The 23004-nt window shown below is 45.3% G+C and overlaps 1 protein-coding gene across 10 annotated transcripts in view; it reads right to left on the bottom strand.

Moving 5' to 3' along the window:
* Positions 1 to 23004, bottom strand: part of rapgef2b (Rap guanine nucleotide exchange factor 2b) — a 95866-nt gene that overhangs the window by 57864 nt on the left and 14998 nt on the right. For all 10 annotated transcript variants that reach the window (XM_078953850.1, XM_078953848.1, XM_078953847.1 and 7 more), the window contains exons 2-4: positions 8883 to 8953; positions 7303 to 7359; positions 1255 to 1338 (exon numbers count right to left, since the gene is read on the bottom strand). In XM_078953850.1, the coding sequence (XP_078809976.1) occupies positions 1255 to 1338; positions 7303 to 7359; positions 8883 to 8953 (212 nt within the window). The remainder of the gene's footprint in view (positions 1 to 1254; positions 1339 to 7302; positions 7360 to 8882; positions 8954 to 23004) is intronic.

Raw genomic sequence — 23004 nt, forward strand, 5'->3', positions numbered from 1 at the left:
CGTACCAGCAGATCCCTCTGGCATCGCCAACACACCTTCACCTTGGAACAATCAGGAAGGCTGCATTTCAGAGCGGCCTGCGTTTCAGATCGTTATCAATGCCTCCTGCGTTCACACAGACTGGACAATCACACCCCCGCCCCCCACCACCCAGAACTGCGGATACATTTCTGCAGAGGGAATTCCTAAATGCCGTAGGTGTGTTATGGCAGCTCCCCGGATAAAAAGGTCCTTGTTTAAAGCTCCCACAGTGCAACAGATCCACCTGTGCAGCTCTGTAACATTTGGGTTTCTGCTTCAGAGGCGGCGATCACTGCGGCGCTCTGACGGTTCCAGACGGGAGACAGAGGGAGGAGTCTTCACTTTCTGAGCTAAAGCTTCTGTGATCGTATAATATTAACACAGCAGAGGAGCTGAAAAGAGAGAACCAAGCTGACCGCAATGATCAACAGGACTGTACTAAACCTAGAAAATGCAGTAATGCTAGAGAGAAGTGGACCCAAGTTCTGCTGTGATAACATGAGGACAGCAAGGTCAATGACCTCCACTCACTGCTGTCATCAGTGTGACGGATCTTTGGAGCTTTTCACACTTTTAGGGTCTAATATGAGCTTTACTCCAAACTACTTCACACTTGTGAAGATTAAAAATCTTGTCTTTAGAAATTAAAGATGTTTTACCAAGTTTGAAGCTCTTTTAGCTTCACACTGCTCTCAAAATTGTTTTGTTTTTTTCAAAAGTGCCCAGTTAAACATTTTTTGTCTCATTAGAAGCTAGAACGTAGAAATGAAGAATTTATTAAAGAAGTCCTTTATTGAACTCCTTTTGACAAACTTTATATTTTATTGTTTCATGCATCGTCTGCAAATGAGCTGATCTGTCTATCTAGTGTGTGTGGATGTCAGCGTGTTTTCCAATCAATTTTAAGTTTTATATATCTCTGTATAGGTTTATATTTCTGTTTTTTCCCCTGTTATTTTTGCTTTGATTATTTGGAATAAACCATTTCCAAATCCAAATCCAAAAAATTCAACTGAATAAAAATCATTTTGCTCCAAACTACTAAACAGAAAAATGTGATTTAAAACTACTAAAGACTCTAAATTCCCCGTCATTTATGGTTCCATTTTAAGGATGTTTTTTATAAATGTTGACAAGTTAGACTAACTTTCATCGTGATTATTTTGGAACCAGAAATGTAGATTTATGTTCTAGGATTCAGATCTTCATGAAGAACCAAGTCCCAAATCCTACCTGCTTCTAGGGAGGAACATGGACTCTTTGATGAAAACGGAACCAGACAACAGGATGTACCAGCAGCTGCCGATGTCTTCAGGGCTGAAAAGAGAAGAACACCCAGTTAGAAGTGAAAGCTGCAGCACTTCCAGGAATGACTGTTACACCACATGAGGAGAAAACACAATCATTTCAACACAAACACTTGGTGACTTGAAAACAGGAGTAGAAGGATAATAAACATTTAACATTAAAATAAAATATTTACCACTAAATACATTTATTTTAATTATGAGCACAGAACAAATTTATTATGCAAGGTCTCTCTCTCTCTCTCTCTCTCTCTCTCTCTCTCTCTCTCTCTCTCTCTCTCTCTCTCTCTCTCTCTCTCTCTCTCTCTCTCTCTCTCTCTCTCTCTCTCTCTCTCTCTCTCTCTCTCTCTCTCTCTCTCTCTCTCTCTCTCTCTCTCTCTCTCTCTCTCTCTCTCTCTCTCTCTCTCTCTCTCTCTCTCTCTCTCTCTCTCTATAACTTTGTTATACATATTGTTTTTACTAAGTAAGGGAAAATGTGAATAGAAGATATAACAAACACATATGGATCCTGAAGTACACTCTACATGCAGGAGTATCATGACACAAAAATCACACACACACGCACACAAACGCACAATATTAAATTATACTATTCAGGTTTTTAGTGAGCTGAGTTTCTGAATGGGAATTTTGATTCTATTTTATTTTTTTATAGAAGGCAAACCAGATGTTTTGATTTTCTCCAAACCAACATTTGCTTTAATAATTGCATTTTTTCATCAGCACCTGGTTTGAATTGAAAACATCATGCAGGTCCATGGTGCCTGCAGACTGTCAGCTGATGTGACGTTTAGGGAAAACATGGCAGAAACATGGGGGGTTAAACATGTACCACGTACACAGGACGTGTTTTGTTTACGGTAAACCATGGGCCACGCTTGTGTGGTAAACTGTGTGGTAACAGTTAACGAGGAAAATCAAAGATTCAATGTGAAAATGACAGAGGAAACCCTCCCCATCCAGGAATGTAAAAAAATATAGGTGACTGTAACGGCTAAAGCTGATCTTAAGTGCATCAGTTTTGTTGTTGCCCCCCCCCCCCAACATCATATATTCCACGAAGATAATCCGGCAGGGTGGAATCCTGCAGACTGGATGCAGTTCCTGCAGGATTATCAGAGATGCTGCGGATGTCAGCCTGCACTGTAAACAAAGCATAAATGCTGGCTGTCAGTCAGCGGCAGCCGGCCAATGTGCAGAGAGCAGAGAAGAGGTTCTACAGAACTGCAGTGCAGGAGGACCACACTGCTGCTGGAGCAGCAGGATTCATGTGCAGCTATCATGAGATGACTTCACTTTAGAGGATGGGGCGCGTTTGATTTCTCCAGCTGATCAAAGTGCCCTCTGAAAGTAAAGACAAAGCAGAGGAGGAGGCATTTATGGGATGTGACACACGGACACTATCCTCTAAGGAAAGAGAGGGGAAGTGATGCTTTGACGGAGGTGAGGAAGAGCAGACGGACCAATCACATCCCTGCTGAAGGACTGCAGCTACTTCAGGAAATATTGCGGCTGGGTAGAAAACAAATAACTCCCAGAATTGATTCGATTCACTATTTTTACTGTTTTGTATTCTTTCGATCCACTCGACTCAATTCTGAATGTACGCAGTTTACACATTGAGACATTTGTATAGACATGTAATAATATGTTTTGAATATATTCATATTAACTTGAAACAGTTGATATACTGTCAAATCTATTTGTGAAATAATAAAGCAGTGAGATTGTTAACACCATAAAGCTTCAGAGAAGCTCTGAAAAACAGCAAATCCTGGTCCACTAGAGAGGAAGGGTCTCAGTTCAATTAATAAGTAAGAGCTCTGCGGACTATACAAAAAAAAAAAATCACATCAAAATAGCAAAAAGTTCAAAGATTTCAATGATATAAATGTGGTTTGTTTTTATATCAGGGGTGTAATAATTCATTTTAACAACCATTTAATTTATATCATAATTTGTGGTTAACGGTACGATTCCGAGTCGATGTCTGCTCATTTTATCCACTGAGCTAAAATGTAACGTATTTAAACTTTAAGCAGTGTTACTCAAAGATAAACACCTGGATCCTGAACAGTGAAGGTCTGCACAGAAACACCATCATTTACACATCAATGCTGCAAATAGCAAACAATGAGATTTTCTGGATTTTTTTCTCATGTTGTCTCTCATAGTTGAGGTTTACCTATGATGATATTTACAGGCCTCTCTCATCTTTTTAAGTGGGACAACTTGCACAGTTGGTGGCTGACTAAATGCTAAATTTGCCTGACTGTATTTAGTGTGGTGTCAAAAGAAACAGACATTTGGTTGACAATGAAAACCACATGGAGAACGTGGAAAGTGTTTTTTCCAATTGAGAAAGTTTACAACTCAATATGGGAAAAGTACTACATAAACTTACTTAAAGGCTAAAGTAAGTTTACTTTCCAAATGCTGGGGCTCCTCCTCTAAAGTTATGTCATAGATCAGGAATCACAGGAAGTCAGCTGTGAGCAGTGATTGGACAGACTGGCCAAACCCAGTCAGGACAATTCTCCTGCTTTGACACTGACCCAGAACTGCAGTGGTCATTCCAGCTTACCCAAAGAAGGAAGCTGGGGGGCTCAGAGGACAAGAAGCGACTGGGCTGAAGTCTTTTAAACGCCAAAGTCCTCTCAGCTGCCTGTATTAACAGCTTTGCCTCAAAGCTCATTCCTCTCTTCACCACAACAGGCGAGTTCAGAGCTCAGACCTGACTTTTTATCCAACAATCTATTCCAGTCTCATTCCTGAAGAGCGATGCCAGGTTCATTCCAACGGAGAACTCAGGGTTCCTGCTTTCAATCCAGGTGCAACCTCACCGATGTCTGCAGGCGGTCTCCACTACATGCAGCAAGCAGAAGATTCTGAGCAAAGTCAGTACTGACCAAAGAAAAATACTGACAAACATCAGCAAGTGGTACCTAAAAAACAAGCAGGTGTTCTCAGTCTTTGAAGGGAAAGTTAAGGAATCCAAAACTGACAGTTTGTCACTGTTTCCCAGAATACTGCTCAACGCTAAAAAACGTATGGAGTAGAAGAAGCATTCTGAACAAACTACACACTTGCTGGGAACGTTGGGGGCTCCAAGGTCAGGGATCATCTATGAGCATCATCACCGGGTCTGAGATCAGAAGGAGGGATCTGTCCGTCACACACAGCTTCACAGCAAACGCCACTGCTGATGGAACACAACGCAAGCTCTCTGTGCCAACTGCTCTCCGTCTGCATTCAGTTGGATTGCACTCTGAAGGTCAGAGGTCAAGTGCTGCTATGTAGGGAGTTAACACTGAAGGGGTCCTGAACCAACAAGAAGATGCTGACTTTATTGAAGTGATGCAGCTGGATGTGAAGGGCTTGGCTCCACAGATGTTTTCAGGAGTGACGTTCCTGTTCCCATCCTGACCTGCAGCAGCTACAGACGCTCCGCTTTACGCCAGAGCATCAATGACCACAGCCGCCGAGCAAAACAAAACAAAAGGCTGAATCCAGCTCACCTTTTGGGGTCCAACATGGATTCATCAGTTTGATGAACTGATTGTCCTTTAATGCTGCAGGTCTGTGTCAGAAAAACAACTCTGGTCCTTTTTCAATGTAAACACTAACAATTCATCTGAAGGAACCTCTACGGTCTAAATAGGCAGAGGGGCATGTGGAGGAGCACAGTCAGGAGCTGATGCATCACAGTCTTCCTCACGCCACCATGCTAGAGCCTGATGGTTCTCCTCGTCTTCTGCCCGGCGCTCACTTTATCCACAATGATCCAGACCTTAGCTGCAAAAGCTCTGCGTTCCTGACTTCCACTGCTTTAGATTCCACCATTAAATAGAACAAGGAGGTGCTTGCAGGCACAGAGAAGCTGGATAGGCTCCAGCAACTCCTCGGAAACGGATGGACGGACCAGTCAAAAGGTCCGTTTTAGTTGATGAAATATTTGATAAAGAGTAAATGGAAAAAAAACATATTTTGACATATAATAACATTTGATAAATATGAATTTAAAATCACTTTATGAAGCAATTAAAATTCTTTTTTTTTCTAGAGTGAGTTTGAGTAATCTGGTACATCCGAGTACTGATCAAACATCTCATGGTATAAAGCAGAAACATGAAATGATATCAAGCTTATTAAGAAAAGAGACCCAAAGAAAACAGGTTTTAGAAAATGCTGAAAGTAACCTGAAGTTAGTGATAACTAGGAATGGGCCATCCAGAACCATCAGAACTGTTCAGTCTGAGTCTTCTTAATGTTCAGCTTCTTAACCACCAACTGGTCTGTCAGTGAGGTGTCCAGTCCCCCCCACCCCCCCCCCCCCCCCCCGCCCCAAAACACACCGATAAATACATCTGCACACATTAGTGGTCAGACAGCAGGGCAGCAGAGCCTGGCGTGGACTGAAGCCCTTGGAGACGGCGCTGAGTTCATTAAGCGTCTACAGCAGCGCATCACAGCGATCTAAACCACTGAGTGTCTTCTGCTCAATACTGCAGCAGGTCAGGAGCTGCTGGAAGACCTCAGTACTGCTCTCTAATCCCACTTAGCCTATATGAAGGACAGGAAGAGGAGGAGGGGGATAAGGATTGCATCTTCTAACGGGTTTTCCTGGGGAGTGTATTTGACGGGATTTACTAAAATGACCAGTTTTCACTAAATGTTTCAGAGCAACAGTGAACATCCGTGAACTCTGTGTGCAGCTGCCGTGGTTCAGGGGCCTCTTTTATAAAACTTTGCGTAGGATGTGCATCAGAAGTGGCGTACGGATGAAACATAGGACGTGAGTACGCACAGAAATATTCGGATTTATAAAACCGTGCGCACCGGAGCGCCAGATGCACCGGGTGACACGCGTGGTTCCTCCGAGTGCTCCTCTGTAACGCCGGGCCCAAAAGCCTGCAGAGGTCCAAGTGGACAGCCTCGAGGAAGACGGAACCGGCTCATAAGCCACTCATAAGCAAGTCTTCTTGCCGTCTAAAGATGCGTTCACTCCGAATTCTTCCATTTGCCACATCTTCTAATAGCGCAAGATCAGCCATTGTGCGTCATTACGCATTGTGATGGGGCATTTTATTTCCATCCATTTAATTACATCTGACAAGCTACAGATGTCGGTAATAATCCACGTGGAAATGGGAAATTGATCAGCGCAAATGTAATTTCTTTTTGCTTTCTGAATGGTTGAGACATACGCCATACATTGTTTTATCAAGAATAAACAAACTAAAGGCATATGCATGAATACCATAATTCTGTAGCTTATGAAGAAATGTTTTAATATGAAAACAACTTGTGGACAATTAGTACGTCTGTCCGTCCGTCCGCCCGCACGCCCACACCTCTATCTGCTCCGCCAGACGGACACACTGACCAGAGCTTTGTACATTATTTCGTTCTGTTAACTATATTATTTATGAGGATGAATTGCTCAACATGCCAATATTGTAGAACATATTTCACTTTTCTTTCTGCAAATAAGTGTTCATTTGAATATCTGTTGTCATTTTCGTTTGATTTTTTTGTTTGTTTCACTGCTGATCGATCAAACGGGTCTTCGTGTAGCTGTTAATTGTGAGACTTGCTTTGTGAAGTCTTCATGTTATTTATGAGAGGCAGTATTGTCATTTTCACTGTCACATGTTTCTTCCATCTGCCGACGGTGTCGCCGTTTCTCATTTCACCCGTTTTTGTGCGTACGCCTGGGTCAGAGCTTGCGTGAAGGACCGCACATTTTCCCGTCAAATTTGCTTTTTATAAATCTCAACTATTGCGTAGAGAGTGGCGTACGCCTTCTTTTGTGCGTACGCAACCTTTAGAAATGAGGCCCCAGGTCATCATCATCATCATCATCCTCAGACTCAGCTGTAACAGTGAACCACCGACTCATCCAGATCCATTTACCCCAAGCAGCAGCAGCAGCAGCAACAGCAGCAGCAGGAACAGCGGCGGCAGCACTTACCAGTAGAGCACCTCGTTGGCCTCGTGCCTCTCATAGCGCACCGTCTCACACATCATCCTGCAGGGACAGGGGGGGGGGGGGGAGCTGAGGTTAGAAAACTGACGAAAAACTTCAATACATTTTTATCCAATCATATTTGCTCCAAAGTTATTGGCTGGTGGGCCACAACAAGTATTTACCACTATATGTACATCATTAGGAGAGATTTGGTGTAATAAACACAGCAAGAGGTTCAAACTGGGACATTAGCTTGTTGTTCCTGAAAATCCACCATCATGTCTCCTCACATAAATCATTTAAAGCACAAACAAGAATCAGAAAAAGTGTTGGTGGATCTATTTTTAATTCACAATGTCAGCAGTGTTTGGAGTCTTTGGGCATTAAATAAAGTCTGCATGAACAAGTTCCTAAAGTTTCTACAGAGGTCAGACAGACGGCAGCTGTGGGTTCAATTCAAGCTAGTTTTATAACAATAATCCTCTGATGTCGTAGCTTTTGCCCTGATGAGAGAAGTTTTAGTTTATTGACAAACTCTGTCTTAGAGAAGATGATTTTATTGAGGACAGCAACAATGTTTGATGCAGCAATAAGATGTGAAATGATCTGCAGGTGAGCGTGGGTGTGGACCCTCAGAGCTCCAGGAACAAAACAAGCCTTTGTGGAAAAGGAGCAGAGAAGGAAAAACAAACCATTCCTCCCAGAGGGAAATGTCCAGGACAAAACACTTTACATAATTCCACGCTTGGAAGGATGTCTGGAGCTTTTTTTTAATTCAGTACCAGTGAAGCTGGCAGGAGTTTCTGTGGGAGAACAGGGACATTCCTCAGAATCCGAGCGGGAGGGGGGCTCTGGCGGCTTACACACTGGAATGTTCTGGCTGGCGGGTCGCGCTCTGCTACATTGTTCCCTCGGCTGATATAATCCCTGTGCGCCAACACAAGCCGCGCTGGGAACGGACCTCTATCGCTCAGTGTCCTTAGGGCGACGGCTTCACAAACGTGCACTCCACAACAGAACGGTCCAGCTGAAGAGAGCTGCTGGACCTGCTGGGTCCGGTTTCCCCGCAGAGGGGGCATCACCTCCTGCCCTCCATACCTGCTGATGATACCTGGATCAGGTGTGTTTTGCCAGTAAGAAGCTGAAAGACTGAAGGTTAGCTGGAAACCCAGCAGCTCTGGAGGGGTTTGACCCCCTGGTTAGGAACATTTCTGGAGAAAAGAAGAGGCGGTGGTCTGCTTGGGAGTGATCCATGCAGAGATGATGTCAAGAATACAGCTTGCTCTGCAGCAGAGGCATGTCTGGTGAGTCTGAAGGTCGCTAAGAAAACGGCTGGGACTCATTTGAAGGATGAAAACTGAAAATGTGGAGTTATTAAATCAAGAAATGTCTTTGACATGAATTCTGGTCAAATGTTTAGTTTCTCATCTCTTAGACTCTAAGACTTAGAAGATCTAAATAAACAATAGATTAGAATGAGTGAGTGAAGATCAATGTTCAAAGCTACAACTCATTTGAATTGAAATTCACAAACCACAACATTCATGTGAGTTCTGGTTGTTAAGACAGCAGGACACACCCACCTCAGCTGATGCTCCCTCAGGTTGGACAAGGCCTCCATCCCATGGAGATAGGAGTAGACGATCTCCAGGTCCTGAGGAGAAGGAGAAGGAGGAGGAAGAGGAGAGGAGAGGAGTCATCCATTTGGGGTAAAAGTCCTTCAGCTTTGACATAAACTTTAGCACAAATCCACGTCAGGCTAAAATGAAGTTCACCTAACACTGTTAGGATTTCTTAGAAATAAAAGAAGAGTTAATAAGAACCTCTATGGTTTTCTAGAGCAACTGAATCTAAAAACTCTAGACTGGACACTGAAACGGCTAATATGGACTCTCAAATTCTGGATCAATGAATCCATACAGTCAGGACCATAAATATTTGGACAGAGACACATTCTTTCTAATTTAGTTCCTGTACATTACCACAGTGAATTTTAAATAAAACAACTCAGATGCCATTGAAGTGCAGACTTTCAGCTTTTATTCCATGGGTTGAACCAAAAGATTGTATAAAAATGTAAAAAAACTAAAGCATTTATTAAACACAATCCCTTCATTTCATGGGCTCATAGGTAATTGGACAAATGAAATAAGTGAAAACCAAATGGTCATTCCTAATATTTGGTTGAAAAGCCTTTGTTGGCGATGACAGCCTGAAGTCTTGAACTCATGGACATCACCAGATGCTGGGTTTTCTCCTTCTGAATGCTCTGCCAGGCCTTTACTGCAGCAGCTTTCAGTTGCTGTTTGTTTGTGGGCCTTTCTGTCTGAAGTTTAGTCTTCAACAAGTGAAATGCTGCTTAATTGGGTTCAGATCAGGTGACTGACTTGGCCATTCAAGAAAATTTCACTTCTTTGCTTTAATAAACTCCTGAGTTGCTTTGGCTGGATGTTTTGGGTCGTTGTCCATCTGTACAGAAACTAAATTAGAAAGAACGTGTCTCTGTCCAAATACTTGTGGTCCTGACTGGATGTCCTGAAACCAGTTCTAACCAGTACATCCACATGAACCCCACACACTGCTCACTCTGTGAGTCATGGTGACGCTTTGACACTGGAAAACTCACATTCAGCCCGTCACCATGCACTGAGCAGCTCTCACATGTGCTGGTCTGCAGTTCAAACAAAGTGCTTCAGTGAGCACAGCCGCCTCAGCCCAGTGCAGCTCTGTGTGCAGCTCAACGTAGCTCTGTCTGCAGCTCTGTCTGCAGCTCTGTGTGCAGCTCAACGTAGCTCTGTCTGCAGCTCTGTGTGCAGCTCAACGTAGCTCTGTCTGCAGCTCTGTCTGCAGCTCAACGTAGCTCTGTCTGCAGCTCTGTCTGCAGCTCAACGTAGCTCTGTCTGCAGCTCCGTCTGCAGCTCAACGTAGCTCTGTCTGCAGCTCCGTCTGCAGCTCAACGTAGCTCTGTCTGCAGCTCTGTCTGCAGCTCAACGTAGCTCTGTCTGCAGCTCTGTCTGCAGCTCAACGTAGCTCTGTCTGCAGCTCTGTCTGCAGCTCAACGTAGCTCTGTCTGCAGCTCTGTCTGCAGCTCTGTCTGCAGGTCTGTCTGCAGCTCAACGTAGCTCTGTCTGCAGCTCTGTCTGCAGCTCTGTCTGCAGCTCAACGTAGCTCTGTCTGCAGCTCCGTCTGCAGCTCAACGTAGCTCTGTCTGCAGCTCTGTCTGCAGCTCAACGTAGCTCTGTCTGCAGCTCTGTCTGCAGCTCAACGTAGCTCTGTCTGCAGCTCCGTCTGCAGCTCTGTCTGCAGCTCTGTGTGCAGCTCAACGTAGCTCTGTCTGCAGCTCTGTGTGCAGATCAACGTAGCTCTGTCTGCAGCTCTTTCTGCAGCTCCGTCTGCAGCTCAACGTAGCTCTGTCTGCAGCTCTGTCTGCAGCTCAACGTAGCTCCGTCTGCAGCTCCGTCTGCAGCTCAACGTAGCTCTGTCTGCAGCTCTGTCTGCAGCTCAACGTAGCTCTGTCTGCAGCTCTGTCTGCAGCTCAACGTAGCTCTGTCTGCAGCTCAACGTAGCTCTGTTTGCAGCTCTGTCTGCATCTCCGTCTGCAGCTCAACGTAGCTCTGTCTGCAGCTCAACGTAGCTCTGTCTGCAACTCTGTCTGCAGCTCTATCTGCAGCTCAACCCAGCTCTGTCTGCAGCTCTATCTGCAGCTCAACCCAGCTCTGTCTGCAGCTCTGTCTGCAGCTCAACCCAGCTCTGTCTGCAGTGTTGTCAGCTGCTTAGCACAGCTGCACAGAGCTAATAGTTTGCTGCGCAGCAACACACTGAAAGCTTGTGTGTTTGTGCTACTGGGACAACGCTGTTGGAGGCAACTGGAGTCAGACGTGGCAACAGGTAGCCTGAGCTGAGAGGCTACACACACATACATACACACACACCTACATACACACATGCATACACACACGCCCTCACTCACACAGAGCACAATGAGACACAATCATCATCTTAGAGCAGATTTCTGAAAATAAAGAAACTTTCAGTCTCACAGACTTTGTCTCAGCCACATCAGTCTGTTACTACATCAACCCTTTTTCACTTTTTTGTGAACGTTCTTTGTTGTTGTTGTTCTGTGCCTTATACGTGCCTCCCTTAAAGCAGGGGCAGAGATGGACTTGAACCTGCAACCACTGCAGGTAAGAAACCAGAGCATTGATTGTTTTTCCCAAAGAGCACAGAAAAATCAACCTGCTTCCTCCGTATCCTTGTGCTATCCTAGACACTTTAACGTTGGGAGTTGGGTCATCTAGACCCACTAGACAGTGCTCTGAACCTTTTTTCTTCAATGATTTGTGATCTTCACTGGTGTCCATGGATTACATGAAATCTTTCCACCTTTGTCATGGTAGGGAGAACACGTCAATGTAAGGGGGGGTCATCTAAGATAGCACAAGGGTTAAGCTGCTCATGTTCACAGCCTTCTCTGTGAGCCACATCCTCATGGGCAGGTATCTACTGCCACCTACTGGATGCTGAAGGGACTACAGCAACAAAGTAGAGTTACTTAACCAAACTGTATAAAATCAGCAGCAGCACAGCAGCTTTTAACAGAGGAGTCTTTTTAAAAGTGCACATGTTCACTTTAAGTGATGCAATCAACAAAAGAAAACCAATAACAGAGAAGCTGATAATGTCTTGAGTACAGTTTTGAAAGTTCTTCAAAGAATCCAGAGATCTTCCAAATCTATCATGTCCAGGAGTGATTCATCCAAAGTCTGCTTGAAGACGACCTGTGAGCCCGAGGAGTCACTTCTGTTTCATCTTTAAACCTGTGAGGCCACTTTGTTGGAACAAACTAAACATCAGAAAAATTCCTCTAGAGAAACCATCAGCTCTACAACTCTCAGAACTCTGAGTAATAATAATGTGATACATAATATGTCTTCCCATTTATTGTTATAAGTGATGAGTCTTTAAAACTTGAGGCTCCTTCATTGAGGTCTCTGCTTTCCTGATAGGACTGCACCACTAGGGGGCAGTGTTTACCTCCCAGTGAACCTGACAGCAGTGGGAGCTCCAGCCTCACAGGCAGAAAAATGTCAAACCATCAATTGTGGCTTGACTTTCAAATACTTCAGATTGACTGAATGGAAAGAATGCAAAAGAGGCGCATTTTCCACTTTCTGAGCCGTACACTTTCTGGTTGACTTCTCTATTACTGGCCTCTTTTCGCGCTGATCCAGAAAGCACAGCCACATACTGGAAGAGGAAGGAGTCCAGTGCCAGTCTGAGCGGAGGCAGAGACTCCCATCCGGGTTACAGCCGACTAGGAGAGGCTCACTGATCTATGAAATCCATGACAACTGAAGAAACTAAACGGATTTCTGCTGCATCCACGCAAAGACGACGCTGGTTTGCTTCAGCTTCCCCAGCTACACCTATAACACCACCTAATCCGACTGCCTTCATGGCCAAACTGATCCCTTCAGGACCACGGCTGGACCCCACGGGAGAAAAACATACCCTGCTGCTGTTAAGCCATAGAAGCCCAGACCTTTCTACTGAAGCACCAGGACCGTGATCACATGACACGTCTCACAATCCTCTGCTTGAGCAAGAACAAACGCGTCATACACCTTCATGATGGGCGGAAGCACAGCATCCAGTCACATTTCCTCTGAAGACCCAACAATGGCCTGAGACCTGCAAACACACAGGAGCCAGGCCATCCTTTGCTTCCTGCCTCTTCTGTGTGTGTGTGTGTGGGGGGGGGGGGGGGGGGGGGGCTGTCCCAGAGAGAGTCCATCTGCCCCCCAAACCACCCTGCCCTCACGTTGTCCTTGGACCCCGGCACACCTTGCAGTGGCACAGGTGGGAACTGGGCCCTAAACTCTAGATCAGGCTCAGTAGTGGTGCTGTTGGTGTGAGCCATGACCTATTTAGCAGCATATAGAGGCAGTAAACGTTTCCCGCTACTCTATCCTCATAGGTGTTCGCTGTGCCAGGACCCTAAAGGTAAAACCAGTTTGTGAGTGGAGCCAGGGACGAACGCCGTCAGCACACGTCAGTGAGGACTCCCTACTCTGACATGGTCTCAGTCAGTTTGAGCAGGTGGAGACCAGGGTCACACCATCATCAGGACCGATCCACTTTCAGATACAACACTCACTAGAGTGAAAAGGAAGTGGCCCTGATCACCAAAAAAAGAATCCCACCACAGTTCAAACAGCTGTTGCTCCAGCTGCAGCTGTAACAAAAACACTGGCCTGATGGGAAGAAGCTCAAAGGAAACCAGCAGCCATTTCCATGCAGGTTCTCTGATCGTTGTGATCCAATCAACTCCTGCAGCTCCTCACTACAACCTCACACAGCACTCAAGCTTTGAATGAATAATGGCTCCTGCAGTTGCCCCAGTGGACGCGTCATCATGAGGATCATTCACTCTGAAGGAGGTTTGGTTATCACAAGAAATGACCAAACTATTTGTTCTCTGACAGCACAAAGACAGAGTCAGCAGCAGAGACTGGAGGTCTGAGATTCTTCACTGGTGGCTGAGTCTCGTCTAATACCACCGCATGTCTGCAGCAGCTGATGAACGATGCTGTCATTTGGCTCTGGAGAGGGCAGATAGCGCACCTCTACCAAATCCTACACTGCACACCATCGTCAACGAACAAAGGAGAGAGGGGGGGGGGCAGACTGACATCAGAATCTTCACACCCAGGTTTTATTTCAGCCTCCTTACTGCACTCATGTTTCACTGGGCTGGCTCAAAAAAGAACAACCATTAAAACTGACTTTGCTTAGAAAAAATTCTAATTTAATTCAACCACGCTATCACACATCGCAGGCCGACGCAGACGCTGCAGGCTGACGCAGACGCCGCGGTCCGACGCAGACGCTGCAGGCCGACGCAGATACTGCAGGCTGACGTACTGTTAGGCGAAGCAGACAATGCTATATAAAAAACTATATAAAATGATTTTAGAACTGCCCAATCCAGGTCCTTCCCCTGTTAATATCTGTTCCTGCCCTAGTTGTGTAGTTTACCTTGATTGTTGAAGGATGTTCAGCCAGTCAAACCATGAAATCATCCACTCATCAGCAGCAGCTGGGTCAGGGACAGCTGGAAACTGAAACAGGACTGACCAAACCTAGTCCTCAATGGCTGGTGGAGCAGTTTTCCCTGCTCTGACTGCTCCACCCTAACCGTGGTCACCTGGATCAGGAGGGTTTCATCAATAAGAAGCAGTAAGAAACAAAACCACAGCCCTCCAGGCATGTACCAAAGTATTCAACACAAAAGAAAATTCATGTGATTAGTTTTCTCAAAATGAAACCAAGCCGGTCTCTCTGCCAACCTGACAGCTGACTCTGTTTTCAATCCAGAGGAGACCAGACCACAGAGTCAGAGTCGATCAGAGCAGTCACCTCCTGTGAGGCATATGTGCTTCTGTTAGTGCTGCCAAGCAAAGTCTGAACGGTGTTAGGCAGCAAGAAACCTCTCAGCAGCCAACTTTGAAAATGACTACTTCTTCAGTCCGCTGCAGTCTGTGCAGCTTCTGTTGGAAACTGTTGTGTGTAAAAACTGAGACTGAGGAATCGCCTGTAGGCGTTTACACACTCAGCTCATCAGGCAGATGAAGACTCTGCAGCGTTCATTTCTCAAAGTCAAAGAAGGAAGCGCTCTCTTCACTGAACTTTCAGAATGAAAAATCTGTTCTGGTTGAGGAGAAATGACTCCCTCACCTTCTGAATGACCCAGTTTATCAACAACTGCCTATTTATCACAGTGGGCGGGGTTTACGGCTCTGTAGCTGCTTCCATGGAGGGAAGCACTGAGAAGACGCTGAAAGAGCAAACTATTTGAAGAAATTCATTGTTTCAATCCCAAAGTTAGTGCTGCTACCCCCACATGATGCATCCTGAAGCAAGGCACTGAAATGTTCGACCCCTTTCAGTTTGGTTTTTACCAGTCAGTGACACCCACCTCCCCTTCTCAGAGAGCCAGCTTTAGTCTTGCATCCTTTATTGTGACACAGGGTGAAACCTGCATGACGTCTCTGCGACCATGCCACAAAATGACGCACCACCTAATGTCCTCTGAATCCTTGTTAGGTTCCAGCTGAAAATCTGCCTTTGAAAGCTGTCATCATTTGAGAAGTCTCCTGAACACTCACCCTAACCCCAACTACTAAAACACTATGTAGGGTTTTAAAGGCAATTCAGACACCATGCTCACTACTTTTTTTATTTTTCCTAAATAGCAGATATGACGTCACTGATATCACAAAGTCTAAATCTAATTGATTTGAGCGTTTTGCAACGATTATTTCTGAATCCACTGACTTCTGAAGATAAAAACTTTAATGGTTTATCAAAAATACATTTAAATACAATTTTTTTTGGCAAAAATCGTTTCGACGCAATGCATTGTGGTCTATATTTGCCGATCTAGTGAACATCGATGCACACAGGTTTTTCACAGAGCTTCTGGGAAATTTCAAGGGCCCTGGATTTTGGAATAGTAGATTCCGACAGCGCTAGAAAATGGCGAGCACAGAGTTTGGAAGGAATTCAGACACAACTTTAGTGTGTCAGACGGATGATCTTCCTCCCAGGTATCTCGTTCTTACAGAGCTCAGAATGATACATTTATGTTTTAAAGCTTTGTTAAGAAACTCCGTAACAGTCACAAAAGCTGCTAAACGCTTTAGTATTGTCCAGGAAAGGTCTGCTCCATCCAGGTGTGGTGTCGCCGGCTGGGGGATATTTTACGTGGATGTCAGAGAATAATGAGGCGGGGAGTTTTGATTTGTCAGGACAATCTGTGGAGGGGGCAGAGTAAGGAGGTAAACAGACCCCTGGGAGCCAGACAAGCGCTGAAGGTCGGAGGGTCATCCAGTCTGTGATTCAGTTTCTGCTAATAGCAATATATGACATTATATTGTGGGCTCAGCACAAAGGCTGCTGCATGGCTGTGTCAGTGCCAGCAGGACGGAGCTCTGTCCCCTTGTCACTGACAAACAGCAGCGCTGGCAGTTTATTCCAAACATTCATCATGTGCCTCGGGGGGAGGGGGGGCAGGCGGCGCTCCAGCGGGGGCAGCAGAGTGCGTGCAGGTCTGTTTGTGTTGTGGCGTGAGCATTCCCCGCTCTTGTTTGTACATTCCATGCGTTAACAGGCTGTCCGGCAGCTGTCCTTGAATCCATATTGACAGAGAGTGTGGGATCTGCAGAACATTTCTACCCGCTCGTCTGTGTGGGACAGCAGGTGGACGCTCTGTGGGCTGCAAGGTCACGCCACCGTGTTACGCTGCTATCTGAGAGAGGAGCCAGCGCACACGGAAGCACTGGACGCGCTGCTCCAGAGATTCATGTCTGCAAACGTCTCAGAGGAACTTCTGCTAAACCAAAAAAGTGGGTTTTTTCTTCTGCGTCAGCTACAATCGAGTGATTGGCAGGACGTCACCAGAGCAACGGTCGGTCATGTTGGAGAAACCTGCTCACATCGTCTCCTAAACCATGACACCCAGATAAGGTCCACATGTGAGCAGGAAGGTCACTTACTGAGTTTTCTTTAACGGGACTCCAGTCATCCAGATACACCATGAATGACTGTCAGGACTGTTATCATCCAGAAGAAAACTTCTTCTGTTGAAGTGTGAACAGTGTTCTTGGAAGGCCGTGTGTGGTTTTTAAATTCCTGTGAATGTTCAGCAGAGAGAGTGAGAGGAGAAGATGCTTTTCTTTCTGCTGATCCGGTGGTGTTTGGGCTGAGTGGTTCAGAATGCCAGGATGGATCTAGTAAGGGGAATTACTCGCTGTTGTCGGAAATATAAATGTGAAAATGCAAAAGCAACAACAGAGGGACCCTTCAATGGCTGGGTGAAATGCTTGGCAGTAAACAGAGTAACTCCAGGCGAGGCTTTTCTCCTATTTACTGCAGTAAAAATGATTGTTTATTTTATGTTAATGACCATTTTTCATCTTTTTCCACTCCACTTCAGACGGGCGATGGGGGTTGTAATTCTGTCAGCGCAAAGCCTCTCACTTGGCCCGCTTCCGGATGTGTGACGTGGGTGAAGACTTCTGTAAGCATGGCACCTGGATGAACCTGTCATAAATAACACAAAGCTAATTAGCCGTCTGGCTGAGCGTTGGGTGTTGGTGGTTAATCTGGCCGAGTGCGTGGCCTTCAGCCTTTCCTCTGCCAGCAGGAGAAACCACCACTCTGTGTTCACTAGAGATGAACGACGGTGGAACGGATGGAACAGACGTCTCTTGATGGCGGTGGGCGGTTGAAGGGGCCAGTGGAGCACAACATCTCTGCATTTCCAGGCACTCAGAGGCTGGAGGCTGGAGGCTGTTTATTTCCCACCGCGGTCAGAACAGCGGCGGACACGGTGACTGGTTGGAGCAGGAATCAGGAGAGCATGTGAATGAGCTTAGCAGCGCACACTTCAACTGCCTGCCAGTGTGAAACCCTCAAAAGAAGTAATGCACTCAGGCTCCTAAGGCATGCAAATCAGATGCATGCTGGGAAGTGGAAAAGAAAGCTTCAAATTGGTGTTTTCTAGCAAGGCCCTGAAGAAGCAAACCCACTGCTGGCTCACAAATCTCTACAGAGAATAAAAAAGAACACTATTGAGAAAATTCAGACAACACTTTGCTTCAAAATTCCCTTCAATGTTTGGGGAAAAAAATAATTTTCTTATTTTTTGTCTCTTAAACATTTTCTACTGAACATGAAGCTTCTGCCATGTTTGGCAGTAATCTGGACCTCATGCAGCCTGATTGGTTCCTGCTAAAACATCTGGTACATTTCAGTGAATCTAGTATTATACTTTCCTCTACTCTTTTCTCGTGGCAAGAGGCCAAACTTTAGCATTTCTGATGACCTCCAGAAAGGTCAGGTGTCCGTCTTAACCATCCAGACGGTTATTCAGATTGTTGCTCTGACCATCAGCTTGTTTCCACATCCCAGCTGTCCTCTGTAAGGAGCATGAATTCTGCATGACGCTGTGGAATACTACTGAACTGAAGAGGGTTTGAACCAAAAACCAGACAGACAGTCTTCATGAAAGGATGCATTTTCCCTGAGGAGCGTGTGAAGACAGCAGAGAGAGCAGGGATCTCCACAGGACAAGCAAGTCAAAACAAAGAACTCAAACACTTTACGGTAAAAAAGGCTGACAGGAAACCAGGTTCACGTTTTTGTCAGTAGGTTTCATCTTGGGAGGAAGTTCATGCTCCTCTTTCTCTGCCACAAAGCATAGCGCTTTCCTGAACCGTCTCTCCAAAGCCATCCTGCATGGATCAATGCTTGGTCTTTAGAGAAGCTGTCGTCTCCTCATCTCCCCTCAAAACAACATCATTTTCTTCACATTTACTGATTCATATCTGTCTATTAAGATTTATTTATTTACGTATCTGGTTATTACAATTAGTTATAACTATTTTTTTCTTTTTACATTTGCGTTTGAACTCCAGTTCTTCCTCAGAGGGATCCTGCTCGTCAGCGACCGACTTCTCAGTGAACGGGGTCACTGCAATGGGACCTCCCAGCCCTGGCCCTTTTGCTTAGGACTGGGGGGTCCTGTGGTAGCATATTCTGTGAACTTGAGTGGGGGTCACTGATGTGGACATGACCCCAAAATATTGTTTCCCCACTTCAGTACAAAGCCAGATTTCTACATTGCATCATTTTATATTTTTTCTCACCATGGTGTGTGTGGTGGTGGTGGTGTGTGTGTGGGGGGGGGGGCATTGTACAGGTTTTAAACAAAATATTTGTGTAATGTGTTGTATTTTTATTTTTTAAAATTTGATGGTTTTATGTAAAACACTTTGAGTGCTATACAAATATATTTGGATTTGATTCAACACTTTTGATGAGGATGATGATGATGAAGCCCAGCTAGTATTATAACTCCCAGGAATCACAGATGGTCTGTCTGAGTCGGCCTGAGTTGTAGAGAGCACTTTCTTCTAGAAGGCTCTAGAAAAGACGATCCCTCTAGCACCATCTGGATCCCTGACCAATGGGCATCTGCTTACTACGGTGCACAGTTCCTGGGACTGTTGAACCAGCAGCACCTCCGGGGAACCGAATCTCCACACTGTCAGAGGCTATCGGTTCTCCTGCAGTTGCTGGGTTCATCAGTGATGGACTGAAGGTTCACTCCAGAGTTCTGGGCTGACTCTCATGTCCAAGTGTAGAACAATCACTTCCTTCTGAATGTCAAGACAGAAAACATGACTGTGGTTTTTGGCAGATGTAGGGATAAGACAAACCGCAGAGGAAACAGTGGTAGTGGGGAAGCAGTTTGGACACACTACCAAAGAAGAAACACACCTGCTTGTTGTGCGCCACTTTTTGGTCACTTGTTTGGAAAGCAAGACCACATAAATTCACCATGTCTGAACTTGGTGCGTTTCAGTAACTTCAAAAAGATATACATAAGATCCAAAGCGGACATAAAGGGAAACTGCCCCATTCTTTGTCCAAAAGCACCTAAACCATCAGTGTGATGCATGCAGAGTCACTGTGTGCCTCCAGAGCCGCTCCACACTCAGACGCCATGGAAACAGTTGGAAGGACAAAATACTGCAGTGCCGTCCTTGAGTGCAGCACCACGATAACCTGTTCTACAACAAAGAACAAACTTTCCTGGGCTTATCTGCCCGCTCCGCCATTCCTCACAGGGGGAAAGTCAAACACTACTGACACGGAATGCTTCTGATATCAAAGTGACACTTGCACACCTTTGGACACGGCCCCAACTAGAACTCCTGAGAACAAAGACTGAGCGACTCGTGTAGAACGATGAGAAACTAACGCTAAGCCAGTCTGCAAATATGACCGGCTGCTGTCTCACTGAGAATGTATCCGTGTGGAAAAAAAGCTTCCCAGTGCAAGAAGAATCCACGCTGAGGTGAGGAGTTCAGCTGCTGTGTTGGTCTTGACATATTTATTTCAGAATCCTCAGACGGTTCAAAGTTAGAGCCTGCAGCTGCTCTCCCTGCACGACACAACAGCCTCTCCAGAGAAACTGAGCTGTGTTGGAAAGAAAAGCAGCATTGATGCCAAACTGTCTGTCTGACTGAGTGAGTGGACCCCCACCCAACATCCTCACATCTGTTCCTCAGTCAAAGTCAAAATCATCTGGCATTAAGTAACTTAAATATAAAACCGATGAATACAAACTAATGTCAGTCTTTGTCTTCCAGCTGCTCCCTTTAGGGGGCGCCACAGCATATCGACTGTCTCCGTCTAACTCAGTCTTCTGCCTCTTCCTGACTCACACCATCCACCCGCATCTTCTCCTCCTCTGTGACCATGAACCTCCACTTTGGGCTTCTTTAAGCTGCAAACCAAATCCAGAGAGAGCATTAGGTCATCATCCCCATGAGTCTGCAGCTTCAGTGTCAGCCGTCTTCTGCAGAGACAACAGTTTACGCGTCTGCATCAGGCAGACCCACCGCAGCATCTGAAGGACAGATAACTTTGTCAGGATCTAAAAACATTAGAAGACCAGTTACAGACCTTGGAGGGGTCTTTTCCTTTGTCGTGAAAGCTGGCTTCATCCAACAGCAATCAAAAGCTCAACTCAAATCATTTTAGGAATCTTTTTTCAGTTCTTCCCGTTTGCTGGAGTCATAGAGTCATATTTCACTTTTTTAGATCTGCTTCACAATGCTGAAGCAGGGCTTTTATCACAGCGCAGACACATAGCTGGAGTTCTACACAGGAATCAAGCATACTGTTCTGTCCTAACACATATTTGCAGATGCCAGTGGTGTCAGAAAACAGAACGCCTTCTCAGCGCCCACAAAGCGAACGTATGAATGAAATCGAAAGAAACGTCTGGTGGTTTACTCCAGAGTCATGGCGTGTGCACACAGAGGTCATGTTTTCCTTTCTATGGATGTTTCATTAACTCATAAGTCAATACTTAAAAACTTACATTTCTGAGATGGTAAAGTGACTTCTCATACATTTTTTTGCACTTTTGCATCAACGGTCCCGGGACCTAAGCCTCTGCTGATTTCCCACCATCCCTTTGTTTACACACTCTCCTGCTAGCTTACAGCCCCTCACAACACCAAGCTAACATTAACGGAGCAACAATAATGCCGAGCAATATTGGAACTATCAAGTCGTAAAGTTTTGATCTAGATCCCAGCTCAGATGAGAAAAACCAAGACGTCCATGGATCTATTTGTCTATGTTTTTGTCTGCTGCTGATTTACCAATATTTGAAACAAAGAAATACTCAAGAAATACAGTTTTAGACTCAACTTATTTTATACATGTCCTCCATCGTGAGAAAAATGTTACAAGAACATGTTAACACCAAAACACACCATTGTCATTGGAGTGGGTCATTAAAAAAAATGTGGTATCAATATTTTTGAATGAAGGCTAATAATTTGAAGAAACGGTCCAACCACAGCAGCGTTGTGGGACTTTAACACTGGAAAGGGACAAACGCAGGACAAGAAGGGAACCTGCTGCTCCGTCACTGAACCTCATGGTAGCGGCTGCCTCCCCGGGAACAAAGCCAGCTGTCTGGCCAAATGATACCCGCCTCATCTCGCTCAGACAAAGACCTCAAAGAGGGGCAGAGCAATCATCAGAAAGTTACGCAACATGGCATAAAACGATCAATTCATGGGAGCTGAAAGCAGGAACAATAAGGTAAGGGTAGTGTGGATTAAGTGGGATGGAGATGTGCTTTCATCTTCCCAGGGAAAGTCGCTTGTTTGGTGGCCTAAATGATCCCCAAACGGCAACTCTGGCTTCATCCCCCTCCCTCTCCTTTGTCCAATTAACTTGACACAAATAGAAGCCAGAGTCTGGAGGAGACTCCCTAATGAAATCCCAGAGTGCAACACAAAGGGAGGAAAATAGCACTGCACCCCAACTACTGTGGTTCAATACCATTGTCTGAGTGTGGAGAGGCCTTTAGCTGCCTTACATATTGATAAACTAATCCTCCAAGTCTTCCTTCTGATACTAATGTAGTTATGAAACCCAATAATCAATCTTTTCCATCTCTGCCACTCTGTCCTATGGCTTTCTGCAGAGAGCCATTCCAGCATTACAATGAAACTCTCACAGCTGGTTGCTAGGTAACAACACGAGCAGCCGCTCCTTTCTATGACAAGAACCTTCAACTGAGAGTTTTCATTACAAGCTCTGAAGGCCACAAACAGCCTCTGTTCTGTGGACGGGCATGGGGGTTTGTATGTGAACGGGCCCATGTCAGATCAGATGTCCATGTTTGACTATCTTATATTTGACTGAGCTGGTGCTGACGAAATATGCTCTCAAAAATGAATGGAAAGATGCCGTAAGAGAAATGAAACTGCACAGGGTCATCCAGAGAGGCACGTTTGGGCCTCATTTACATCTGCAGTCTTTTCTTCGGATAGTCAGAAAGTTCAAAGTTCAGGTGTGAGAACTCACCTGGAGTCTGCCAAGGAGCCAAACAAGCCAATTCTGACTCAGCCGTTTGTCTGTAAACATGATGTAGAGAGAGAGTGAACGCAGCTACTGATACATGAACGTGAGAGGACTAGCTGCTTCTGTATTTCAGCTTTGCTTCTTCTCGTGGTTAGAGTTCATGTGGGAGAATCCCCCAATGAGCAGCTGTTGAGTGTGTGAAAGCAAATGAACATGTGAAATTTATCATGGTCCACACCCATT

This window comes from Oryzias latipes, chromosome 10 (assembly GCF_053564925.1).
Source record: "Oryzias latipes strain Hd-rR chromosome 10, Olatipes_Hd-rR_3.1".
Classification (NCBI taxonomy): Eukaryota; Metazoa; Chordata; class Actinopteri; order Beloniformes; family Adrianichthyidae; genus Oryzias; species Oryzias latipes.